Source organism: Giraffa tippelskirchi, chromosome 8, assembly GCF_054371585.1.
Source record: "Giraffa tippelskirchi isolate mGirTip1 chromosome 8, T2T-mGirTip1v1.2.pri, whole genome shotgun sequence".
NCBI classification, from domain to species: Eukaryota; Metazoa; Chordata; class Mammalia; order Artiodactyla; family Giraffidae; genus Giraffa; species Giraffa tippelskirchi.
The window spans coordinates 10,739,574-10,752,058 of record NC_137282.1 but is presented as its reverse complement, the minus strand read 5'-3'; the positions used below and the strand labels follow the sequence as shown (position 1 = coordinate 10,752,058).

The window sequence follows — 12,485 nt, the reverse complement described above, 5'->3', positions numbered from 1 at the left end:
TATGTGTCTTTAGGTTTGAAGTGAGTTTCTTATAGACAGTGTATATATGGGTCTTGTTTTTGTATCCATTCAGCAAGTCTGTGTCTTTTGGTTGGAGCATTTAATCCATTTACATTTAAAGTGATTATTGATATATATATATTCCTACTGCCCTTTTCTAAATTGTTTGGGGTTGATTTCATAGATCTTTTTTCTTTTGTTGTATTTCTTGACTGCTGCTGCTGCTGCTAAGTCGCTTCAGTTGTGTCCGACTCTGTGCGACCCCATAGATGGCAGCCCACCAGGCTCCCCCGTCCCTGGGATTCTCCAGGCAAGAACATTGGAGTGGGTTGCCATTTCCTTCTCCAATGCATGAAAGTGAAAAGTGAAAGTGAAGTCGCTCAGTCGTGTCCGACTCTTCGCAACCCCATGGACTGCAGCCTACCAGGCTCCTCTGTCCATGGGATTTTCCAGGCAGGAGTACTGGAGTGGGGTGCCATTGCTATATAAGTCCATTTAGTGTTTGCTGTAAAGCTGGTTTGGTTGTACTGAATTTTCTTAACTTTTTCTTGTCTGAAAAACTTTTTATTTCTCCATCAATTTTGAATGAGAGACCCTTGCTGGGTACAGTAATCTTGGTTGTAGATTTTTCCCTTTCAGTACTTTAAATATATCCTGCCATTCCCTTCTGGCCTGCAGAGTTTCTGCTGAAAGAGCAGCTGTTAAGCGTATGGGGTTTCCCTTGTATGTTACTTGTTGCTTTTCCCTTGCTGCTTTTAATATTCTTTCTTTGTGTTTAGTCTTTGTAAGTTTGATTAGTATGTGTCTTGGCATGTTTCTCCTTGGGTTTATCCTGTATGGGACTCTTTGTGCCTCTTGGAGTTGACTGTTTCCTTTTCCATGTTTGGGAAATTTTCAACTGAATTTTCTCTTCAAAAATTTTCTCATACACTTTCTTTTTCTCTTCTTTTCCTGGGACCCCTACAATTCAAATGTTGGTGCATTTGATATTGTCCCAGAGGTCTCTGAGACTATCCTCAGTTCTTTTCATTCTTTTTACTTTTTTCTGCTCTTCAGAAGTTATTTCCACCACTTTATCTTCCAGCTCACTGATTCATTCTTCTGCTTCAGATATTCTGCTATTGATTCATTCTAGATCATTTTTAATTTCATTAATTGTGTTGTCTCTGCATGTTAATTCTTTAACTCTGTTAGGTCTTTGTTAATTAATTCTTTAATTTTCTCCATTTTGCTGTCAAGGTTTTTGATCATGTTTACTATCAATAATCTGAATTCTTTTTCAGGTAACTTGCCTGTTTCCTCTTCATTTATTTGGACTTCTGTGTTTCTAGTTTGTTTCTTCACTTGTGTAGTAGTTCTCTGTCTTTTCATTTTTTAACTTACTGTGTTTGAGGTCTCCTTTTCCCAGGCTTCAAGGTTGAATTCTTTCTTCCTTTTGGTGTCTGCCCTGTAAGATTGATCCAGTAGTTTGTGTAAACTTTTTATAGGGTGAGATTTGTGCTGAATTTTTGTTTGTTGTTTTTCCTCTGATGGGCAAGGCTGAGAGAGGTGGTCATCCTGTCTTCTGATGATTTTGTTAGTATCTTTGTTTTGTTTGTTGTTTAGATGAGGCATCCTGCACAGAGTGCTGTTGGTGGGTGGGTGATGCTGGGTCTTGTATTCCAGTGGTTTCCTTTGTGTGAGCTCTCACTATTTTATACCCCCCAGGGTTAGTTCTCTCGTAGTCTAGGGTCTTGGAGTCAGTGCTCCCACTCCAAAGGCTCAGGGCTTGATCTCAGAAACAAAGTTTCCACAAGTGGTTTGTTATGGCATTAAGTGAGATTAAAGCAAATATCCAAAAATGAGAAACCAAAGATGAACCCCAGACAAATGGCAGTTACAAAATCAGGCAAATAATAATTAAAATAATGGAATATTCACATACACGTATACACCCATGAGCAAAGTCAAAACATTCCAACAAAAATTAAGTACAATAAATTAACCCAGTGAACAACAGAAATAAAAAATTATATTTACTAGTTAAGAACAAAACTAACTAAAGCACAAACTGGAAAACAAAACTAAAGCAAAGTGCCAACTGGGGTATAAAGCAATGAAAATAAAACTAACAAATATGCTGAGACTAAAGGAAAGAAAGAAAAGAAAGAAAGAATAAATAATGCAAAGTTAAATAGAGATAGATAAAGAAGATTTATATATATTAAAGATTAACTGCAAGGGGAAAAGAACAGTAGGAAAAGCAAACAAAGGAATAAATTTAGAAAAAATAATAATAGGTTTAAAAAATTCAAATTAAAAAGAAAAAAAAAACTGCCCAGAACTGCAAAAGCCCAAGGAGGCAGAGGTTTATAACAACGATGAAAAACGTGACTGAGGAAAAAAAAAAAGCTCAAAAGCTTAGATTTCACGTGCCAATAAAATCGACAACTACAACAGAGGGGAGGAAAAAGGAAAAAAAAGAGGAAAAATCCAAAATAATCTACAGAACAAGTCAAAACATAAGAATAATAAATGTTCTTCTTGAGTCACTGCTGTCAGAGTCCTTACCCTCGCTGGGAGTCACAGTCCGCCTCACCTCCCTAGGATGCCCTCCAACACTGTGCTGGTCTTTGGACCTGCCGTGGGGGCAGCTCAGATTCTAATCTGCTGCTACTCCTGTGTGTTCTTGCGTCCAGTGTCCACAGCTGTCAGAAGTAGTGTGTTTTCTTTTGTGGGAGCTCTCAATGTCCTTTTATATGTGTTTCATAGACATAGAGTCTGCCTAATGGATCACATGGATTTAATCTGCAGCTTGTACAGCTGGTGGGAGGGGTTTGGGTCTTCTTCCTTAGCCACACTGCCCCTGGGTTTCAGTTGTGGTTTTCTTTCCATCTCTGCATGTGCCTAGTCCACTGGGGTTTGCTCCTGAGGCTGCCCTGGAGGACTTGGGTCTGCCCCAGTGAGGGCCAGGTGTGGAGGTGGTGCAGCTGCTTGGGTTGCAGGGGTTCTGGCAGCACCAGGTACTCAGGGGAGTTGGTGGCTAGGGCAGCAGGAAATATAGTGCTCCAGAAGGGTGGATATGGGAAAACTCATAACTTTATAATAGTATAAACAATATAGAAGAAATAATGGAGTTAAATCATTATCAACAGATGCTTAAACTAGTGGGTGAAGCTCTTATGAGGACTCAGGTAACTTACATATGTCCGTATTACATACACAAGTTATCTCCTCCAATGGAAGCATAGTAACTTACAGTGGAAAAAACTTGGAAGCCATCACCTAAACGAAGTGATCCAAATGTAACAACACAATATTAAGACAAAGTGAAAACATGTGTAGCTAGCAAAGTAATGCTCAAAATCCTCCAAGCCAGGCTTCAATAGTACATGAACAGTGAACTTGCAGATGTTCAAGCTGGTTTTAGAAAAGGCAGAGAAACCAGAGATCAAATTGCCAACATTTGTTGGACCCTAGAAAAAGCAAGAGAGTTCCAGAAAAACATCTACTTCTGCTCTATTGACTACACCAAAGCCTTTGACTGTGTAGATTACAACAAACTGTGGAAAATTCTTAAAGAGATGGGAATACCAGACCACCTGACCTGCCTCCTGAGAAATCTGTGTGCAGGTCAGGAAGTAACAGTTAAAACTGGACATGAAACAACAGACTGGTTCCAAATTGGGAAAGGAGTATGTCCAGGCTGTATATTGTCACCCTGCTTATTTAACTTATATGCAGAGTACATCATGTGAAATACCAGGCTGGATGAAGCACAAGTTGGAATCAAGATTGCCAGGAGAAATATCAATAACCTCAGATACACAGATAACACCATACTTACGGCAGAAAGAGAAGAAGAACTAAAGAGCCTCTTGATGAAAGTGAAAGAGGAGAGGAAAAAAGTTGACTTAAAACTCAACATTCAGGAAACTAAGATCATGGCATCCGGTCCCATCACTTCATGGCAAATAGATGGTGAAGCCATGGAAACAGTGAGAAACTTCATTTTGGGGGGGCTCCAAAATCACTGCAGATGGTGACTGCAGCCATGAAATAAAAGATGCTTGCTTCTTGAAAGAAAAGCTATGACCAACCTAGACAGCATATTAAAAAGCAGAAACATTACTTTGCCAACAAAGCTCTGTTTAGTCAAAGCTATGGTTTTTCCAGTGGTCATGTATGGATGTGAGAGTTGGACTATAAAGAAAGCTGAGCGCTGAAGAATTGATGCTTTTGAACTGTGGTGTTGGAGAAGACTCTTGAGAGTCCCTTGGACTGCAAGGAGATCCAACCAGTCTATCCTCAAGGAAACCAGTCCTGAATATTCATTGGAAGGACTGATGCTGAAGCTGAAACTCCAATACTTTGGCCACCTGATGTGAAGAACTGACTGCTTTGAAAAGACCCTGGTGCTGGGAAAGATTGAAGGCGGGAGGAGAAGGGGACGACAGAGGATGAGATGGTTGAATGGCATCAGCGACTTGATGGGCATGAGTTTGAGTAAGCTCTGGGAGTTGGTGATGGACAGGGAGGCTTGACGTGCTGCAGTCAACGGGGTCACACAGAGTCGGACACGACTGAGTGACTGAACTGAACTGACAACGTGTCTCCTGAGAAAGGCAATATTAGTTCAATGAGATATTGGGTTGGCCCAAAAGTTCATTCTGGCTTTTCTGTAAGATGTTCTAGAATAGCATGAATGGACTTTTTGGCCAACCCAATATTTCAGAGTAAACACACACACACACTACAACATGAAAGTGATATGACAGAAGCTAGGGCAGTGGAAACCCCAAACAGAACACTCTTTTTCCTGTACATCTGAGCCATGGAATACAGTAATTAGAGTCACGTTCTTAAATTGAGATCTTAGAAATTGAGAAGTGTTTTATATCATTTTGAGGAGTAGCATAGCTTAGTGGTCAAGGGCAGACTGAAACCAGATTTCTTTGGTTTAAATTCTGTCTCCATCACTTACTAGCCAGGTGACTTTTGGCAAGTTAAGTATCTATGCCTCCAGGTTATTCATCTGTAGAGTGGGAATAATAATTGTCCCAACCTTACAGGACTGTTGTGAGGATTTAATGAGTAAATCAGTGTAAAGTACTCAGAATGGAGACTCACACATTGTAAGCACCATAGAGCTGTTTCCATCATTAATTAGTTAATTACAAAAATTGATTATCTGATACCCTCTTGGAATACAAAAAACTTTTGCTTAAAAATCAAACAAACAGAAACTAATGAAGTGAACAAACCTGATCCTGGTCAAGGGCAGTGCTATGCTGTTAAATGTTTACCAAGTAGCTTGAGGAAGCGTCAAGTCCTCATCTATGTGTACAGATACTTCAGACCACCACATGATGTTACTGAAAGTGGAGATGGGGTGAAGTGTACACAATCCTCCTTGCGAGCTGATCCTGGCTGGCTCTAACACACTGCTGGAATGGTGTCATTTTCAATAGAATTTAAGTCGATAGTTCTGGAATTGCACACTGAATTTTCAGGTGACCATTTGAAGGTGTTAAGTTTTCCAGACATTGCAAATATTGTGAGCCTCATTTTATAGCTCCTTTTTAGCATGTGTGTGCATGTGTGCATACTTTAGGCTAAGAAACCAAGCATTTGATTTGTAGAATTATCTCTGTAAATACATCAAAGAAACAAAATTACCCTAGATGAAAATACTGGAGTAAGCCTGATAATCCATCAGATAATTTTGCTTTCTATGAGAAATATTTTTAAATGATTATCTGAATTAAAAAAATGATTCTAGGTGTGCACTTCCACGATGATATGCAATTGTACTGGTGGCTACAGACCTCCAGATTGCAAAGTGAGATCCAGAATATCGCCTGGGGAACAGGGCAAGTATCTATCTCTTACATATCCAGTTAATAGAATTGTCCAATTGCTTGCTTTCACAAAAACAAAGTTAGGTTTTTGCCACTTAGAAAGAAGCCAATATTTGTAATTAAAAGGTAAACAAATAGGCTTCCAAAAGAAATAGAAACCAATATGCTTTCTTAATCTTGCTTGTTTCCCCCTAATATTAACTTTTCAATATGACTGAAGCTGAGTATCTTTTAAAATTTTTATTTACTTGTGTCTGACTTTCTCCTTTAAATTATCCTTCAACCCTTTCCCGCTTTTATGGTTGATCCTGTGATCTGGGCTCTATATCAAAACACACCCTGTGTCTAGCACTAATATGTGTCTGTTATAGAAGAAATAAAGGAAGTAGAATATAAATCTTTAGTCTGAAGGAGTTTTCAGTTTAAATGATAAAAATCTATTAATTGCTGTTAAAGAGATGACAGAAGGATGCTAAAACAGTATTCTGTTTGTTTATCATGACTTTAGTTTTTGTCATTCATCCACTGATTTAGCAAATATTTCTTGAATTCCTAATATATACGCCAGGTGCTTATCATATGACGCTAGGCATGCACAGATAGCAAAACAAAACCCCACTCCTCATGGAACTTAAAGAATACCCAGTGCTAATTAGTTGCAGAATTAGAGTTAGGGATCATGTCTCCTATTTTTCATGCCTGTGCCATTTTAGTAACACTGCAGTGATTCCATAGGTAAAAACAGATCCCTAATGTTGGAGAGCCAGCAGTCTAATAAAGATAAACAAGATATGCACAGATATAGTAGAATTCTGTGATAATGCACGTTGTAGTAATGCACGTTTGTTGGTTATATGTCTCTGAAGTTATGGGGTTCTACTTATACTGGGATTTTGCTATAGCTGCTGTATAAGATAGAATACATTAGAACTTCCTTAGAACTAAAAGAACAGTGTCTGTTCTTTTAGAATGAGAGTTTATAGAGAGAGCCTTAAGTATTATGATTCTATTATTATTTTTCATTGTTACTTGAATTATGATAAAAAATAAGAACATTGTGATATGTTTGCTGTAACTTAAAAGTAGGCAGCTTAATTTTTTTCTCTGATTTTTTATGTCTTTTTATTTTTAGGTGTAACCACGGAAAGAACTTCTGAGAAGGGTGGGAAGAAGCGGTGGCTTTTGGCTGTCTGCACTGCTTTACCTGTTCTTGTTGTAGCAGCCATGATAGCTGCTTCATGGAAGCTTTCGAAAAAGTGGCTTAGCAAGAAAGAGGAATCCCAACGTAGTGGGTAAATTAAATTTGTGTTCTGAAGTTAAACCATTTAAATGTAGTCAGATGTAAGGCAGTGTTATGAACAACAACAATACTTTACATTTGACGGGAATTTTGAATGCTACATCAATATCTCATTTGTTTGAGATAGTTTTGGATATTCTTATTTTAAAGTTTCAAAAATTTCAGAATCTGGTTTAACAAGTTGCCAATGTTATTGCCTCGGTAATTGAGACAGGAAGAACTGAAATGCATCCACATCTGTTGCTTTCACATGCCCAGTGGTTCTCATTTCTATTACATACAAGCTAAACTTTTCCAATATATCATGGCTTTCTCTTTGTTGAAACTTCTGCTTTATATACTCTGAAAGTGAAAGTGTTGGTCGTTTAGTCATGTCCTACTCTTTGCAACCCTGTGGACTGCAGCCTGCCAGGCTCTTCTGTCCATGGGATTCTCCAGGCAGGAATACTGGAGTGGGTTGCCATTCCCTTCTCCAGGGAGTATTCTCGACCCAGGGATCGAACCTGGGTCTTGCTGCGCATTGCAGGCAGAGTCTTTACCATTTGAGCCACCAGGCAGTGACTAAATATATAACATTCATTGTAGTTATATATTCTTGATGTATTTTCTTTTCATCACTAACAATTGTATCTTAAATTCTATTTTTACTCTTTTATATTGTTGTATCCCAACTTGCTTTCTGGAAGTTAGATTTACCTGTTACATATTTTTCATCCCTTATTTTCAATCTTTCTTAGATTTTAGTTGATATCCTATAAACAGCCTTTATATGAAAAATATAATAGTGGAGTTTGTCATATTTATATGCTTAATGTATGATAGCAGATATTCATGTTGAAATTTACCATCTTATTTTCTTCCTACTTACTAACCTCTTTTTTGACATTATTTACTTTTCCCAAATTCCATTTTTTTAATTATGATTTTTCTGTTTTCTTTTACTATTTTGTACATTTTTAATTCTGTTTTTATTGTTTTAATGGTTTTTGTTAACTTGTGTTTGTAGCAAATGTTATATATACGTTGTCTTAATTTAATCATTAGATGTAGTCTTCTGAATAAGACAAGAATCTTAGCCTTGTAACACTAATCTATCTTTTTCAATCTATTTGTCATTTGGTTTTTCAGTTTCCTCCAAATAAATTTTGTAGTTTTTTTTTTAATTACCATTATTATATTTAGTTAACATTTATTAGAATTTCCTGTTACAGTTTCCAGATTCTTTTCTTTACCATTCCTTTCTTTTAAATTTACTTCTGAGATAATTTAAGAAATATAAAGGGCTTCCCTCGTAGCTCAATTGGTAAAGAATCTGCCTACAATGTAGGAGACCCTGGTTCTATCCCTGGGTTGGGAAGATACCCTGGAGAAGGAAATGGCAACTCACTCCAGTATTCTTGCCTGGAGAATCCCATGATCAGAGGAGCCTGGCGGACTAGAGTTCATGGGGTCGCAAGAGTCAGACACAACTTAGCAACTAAACCACCACCAAGAAATATAAAAAGTTGCAAAAATGGCACAGAATTTCTTGGCTCTATCACTTAGGTTTTATCAATGATAGCATCTTACATTAACAGTGAATTTTCACAGCCAGGGGACTGGTATTGGTATAGTTTTATCAGTTAAACTGTAGATCTTAAAGCTCAACATTCAGAAAACTAAAATCATGGCATCTGGTCCCATCACTTCATGGCAGAGAGATGGGGAAACAGTGGAAACAGTGGCTGACCTTATTTTTTGGGGCTCCAAAATCACTGCAGATGGTGACTGCAGCCATGAAATTAAAAGACACTTATTCCTTGGAAGGAAAGTTATGACCAACCTAGACAGCATATTAAAAAGCAGAGATACTACTTTGCCAACAAGGTCTGTCTAGTCAAGGGTATAGTTTTTCCAGTAGTCATGTATAGATGTGAGAGTTGGACTATAAAGAAAGCTGAGCACTGAAGAATTAATGATTTTGAACTGTGGTGTTAGAGAAGACTCTTGAGAGTCCCTTGGACTGCAAGGAGATCCAACCAGTCCATCCTAAAGGAAATCAGTCCTTTTCATTGGAAAGTGTTCATTGGAAGGACTGGGTGTTCATTGGAAGGAATGATGTTGAAGCTGAAATTCCAATGCTTCGGCCCCCTGATGCAGACAGCTGACTCATTTGAAAAGACCTTGATGTTGGGAAAGATTGAAGGCAGGAGGAGAAGGGGACCACAGAGGATGAGATGATAAGATGGCATCACCGACTCAATGGACATGAGTTTGGGTAAACTCCGGGAGTTGGTGATGGACAGGGAGGCCTGGCGTGCTGCGGTTCATGAGATCACAAACAGTCGGACACAACAGAGTGACTGAACTGAACTGAACTGATAGACCTTATTCATGTTCCCCAGTGTTTACAGACATATATATAGTCCATGGGGTCACAAAGAGTCGGACACGACTGAGAGACTTTCACTTATTTTTTGAGTATATGCTGCTGCTGCTGCTAAGTCGCTTCAGTCGTGTCCGACTCTGTGCGACCCCATAGACGTCAGCCCACAAGGCTGCGCCGTCCCTGGGATTCTCCAGGTGAGAATACTGGAGTGGGTTGCCATTGCCTTCTCCAGTGCATGAAAGGGAAAAGTGAAAGTGAAGTCGCTCAGTCGTGTCTGACTCTTAGCGACCCCATGGACTGTAGCCTACCAGGCTCCTCCATCCATGGGATTTTCCAGGCAAGAGTACTGGAGTGGGGTGCCATTGCCTTCTCCTTTGAGAATATGTATGTGTATATATGCATATATATATTTTTTTCATGGATCACAGCCTTGTGGTGATGAGGCTTACATAAGTCAATGAAATGCTGTTCAAGCCCACACAAGACAGATGGGTAATTGTGTAGAATTCTGTTAAATTCTGGTCCACTGGGGGAGGAAATGGCAACCGACTCCAGTGTTCTCAGTGCGAGAACCCCACGAACAGTATGAAAAAGCAAAAATATACGACACCAGAAGATGAGGCCCCCCTGGTCAGAAGGTGTCCAATATGCTACTGGGGAAGAGTAGAGGGCAATTATGAATAGCTCCAGAAGGAATGGGGTGGCTGGGTCAGAACAGAAATGATGCTCAGTGTGGATGCGTCTGGTAGTGAAAGTAAAGTCCAGTGCTGTAAAGAACAATATTGCCTAGGAACCTGGAATGTTAGGTCCCTTAATCAAGGTAAATTGGACATGATTGAGCAGAAGATGGCAAAGTTGAACATTGACATCTTAGGAATCAGTGAGCTAAAATGGGTGTTAATGGGCGAATTTAATTCAGGTGACCACTATATCCACTATTGTGGGCCAGAATCCCTTAGAAGAATTGGAGTAGCCCTCATGTAGTCAATGAACAAGTCTGAAATGCAGTACTTGGGTGCAATCTCAAAAATGACAGTATGATCTTGGTTCATTTCCAAGGCAAACCATTCACCTTCACAGTAATACAAGTCTATGCCCCAACCACTAATGCTGAAGAAGCTGAAATTTACTGATTCTATGAAGACCTACAAGACCTGCTAGAACTAACACCAAAATAGGTGTCCTTTTCATCACAGAAGATTGGAATACAAAATAGGAAGTCAAGAGATACCAGGAATAGTAGGCAAGTTTGGCCTTGCAGTACAAAATGAAGCAGGGCAAAGGCTAACAGAGAATTGTAGCTGCCTTGGTCTCCCCAGATGGTATCACCTCAATTTGGGGAGACTTCTTTCTCTGCCTGGCTTCCCATTGCTGTGTTACAGCATGGAAACTCTTGCCTGCTGTAAGAAGGGGCAATCATGGGTCTTTATTTCCTTCTCTCATAGATCACTATCTTGCCTAATATTCAGTATCTGAAAACCAATGTTTAACATGTTTTGTCCAGATTTTCAGTTGTTTCAGGCAGAAGTGTAAATCCTGTCTGTTATTCCATTTTGACCAGTATTGGAACTGTATCTTTATGGTTTGTAACTGCACTTTCATAGGTATTGCTCCATCTCATATTCTGTTTGATTTTCTCAGATCATTCTCTCATATCACCATTTCTTCCTTCTCAGTCCTGTTCTAGACTTATGGATTCTATTCTCGCAAAGATCTCTATGGAGATTCTAAATATTCTCAGAGTTGTTTTTTTTAATCATTTGTATTTCTTGGTGTGTGAGCTCACTGTTTGGCTATGGCTGCTGATGTTAACTACTAGGGCTTTGTAATCATAGATTCTTTTCTCTTCAATATCTATGATTTTCCCATGAGAATTCAGCATGCCCTGTGCTGAAGACTCACACATGTGGATGGTTTCATTTTTGCTTCTTATAAAGCAACAATATTTAAAGCATTTGCTCTGCATGGTGTTGAAGCATTTGTAGGAGTGTGAACTGGTATCCTGAAAGTGCATTTTTTGGAGGCTTGGAACTCCTCAGTGATGCACTTTCCCCCACCTATCCATGCACGTTGCATATCCCCATTTTCCCTGCTGCATTCCAAAGGCCACTGGTCAGGATTTTTACTATCCCTGTTGAATGGGTGGTATGACCATTCATGGCTCCCAGGTTAAGTGGCTCCAGTTAAGGATCTCACTTAGTTTCCCTACATGCAAAGTCCTCATAACTTAACTCCTTCTAAGGAATGACTATTGAAACTCTAGTCCCAAAGTTGTATCACTGGTTTAGACACCCCTGCAGTTGTTCACTTTTAGCTCCTGTTTACCCTTTGGACTCTCCGTTTCTTCATTTTTACTAGCACCAAGAGAATTCTTTTCTTGTTGTTAACCTCAGTTATGTGTTAACTGTTTGTGCTATTTTTTTCAGGCCTCCTCTATGAGGAATGGAAAGGGAAATTTTCCCACCAGTTTAGTCTGTCAGATTGTCTAGAAGTCTGTGTGGATTTTACCTTATAAAATGTAGCATTTCTTTATCAATGAATAAAAAGTTAAAAGTTGGGGTATAAAGGTCAGAATCAGGCATTCAGGGTCAAACCTATATTCTGTGTTCAGAAGTGACAAAGAAAAAGCAAATCTGTGCCTTCTTGATAATTTCCTCATTGCAGGTTTGAAATATACTTTTTATGGATGAGGTACACAGGTAAATAAAAATGTTTACTTATTTGCATCTCTGTTTAGTGACCTTGTACATTGTTTTCTGTTTTGGTAACTAATCTTGTAAAAGAGATAATACTGCTTATACAATGGCCTGACTTTTATTTATGCAGTTGACAAGCTCTCTTACAACTAATTTTGGACACTATTTTCCATTTGTTTAATATCCAGGTCGGAAGGTGGCACTCACAGAAATGTCACTAGGTAGGTAAACTGTAAGGCATCTTAAGACACATGTTGAAAATTAAGAATGAATTAGTAATT

The 12,485-nt window shown here is 38.8% G+C and overlaps 1 protein-coding gene across 7 annotated transcripts in view; it reads left to right on the top strand.

Annotated features, from left to right (window-relative positions):
- Positions 1–12,485, top strand: part of ADAM32 (ADAM metallopeptidase domain 32) — a 252,915-nt gene that overhangs the window by 117,783 nt on the left and 122,647 nt on the right. For 5 of the 7 annotated variants that reach the window (XR_014063396.1, XM_081524007.1, XM_081524006.1 and 2 more), the window contains 3 exons: positions 5,762–5,852; positions 6,973–7,128; positions 12,393–12,425. Coding sequence is in view for 5 of the 7 variants with exons in the window: in XM_081524007.1 (XP_081380133.1) it covers positions 5,762–5,852; positions 6,973–7,128; positions 12,393–12,425 (280 nt within the window). In the remaining 2 variants the exon portion in view is untranslated. Of the gene's footprint in view, positions 1–5,761; positions 5,853–6,972; positions 7,133–12,392; positions 12,426–12,485 lie in introns of all 7 variants that reach the window. The other 2 variants (XR_014063397.1, XM_081524010.1) reach the window with 1 other exon arrangement.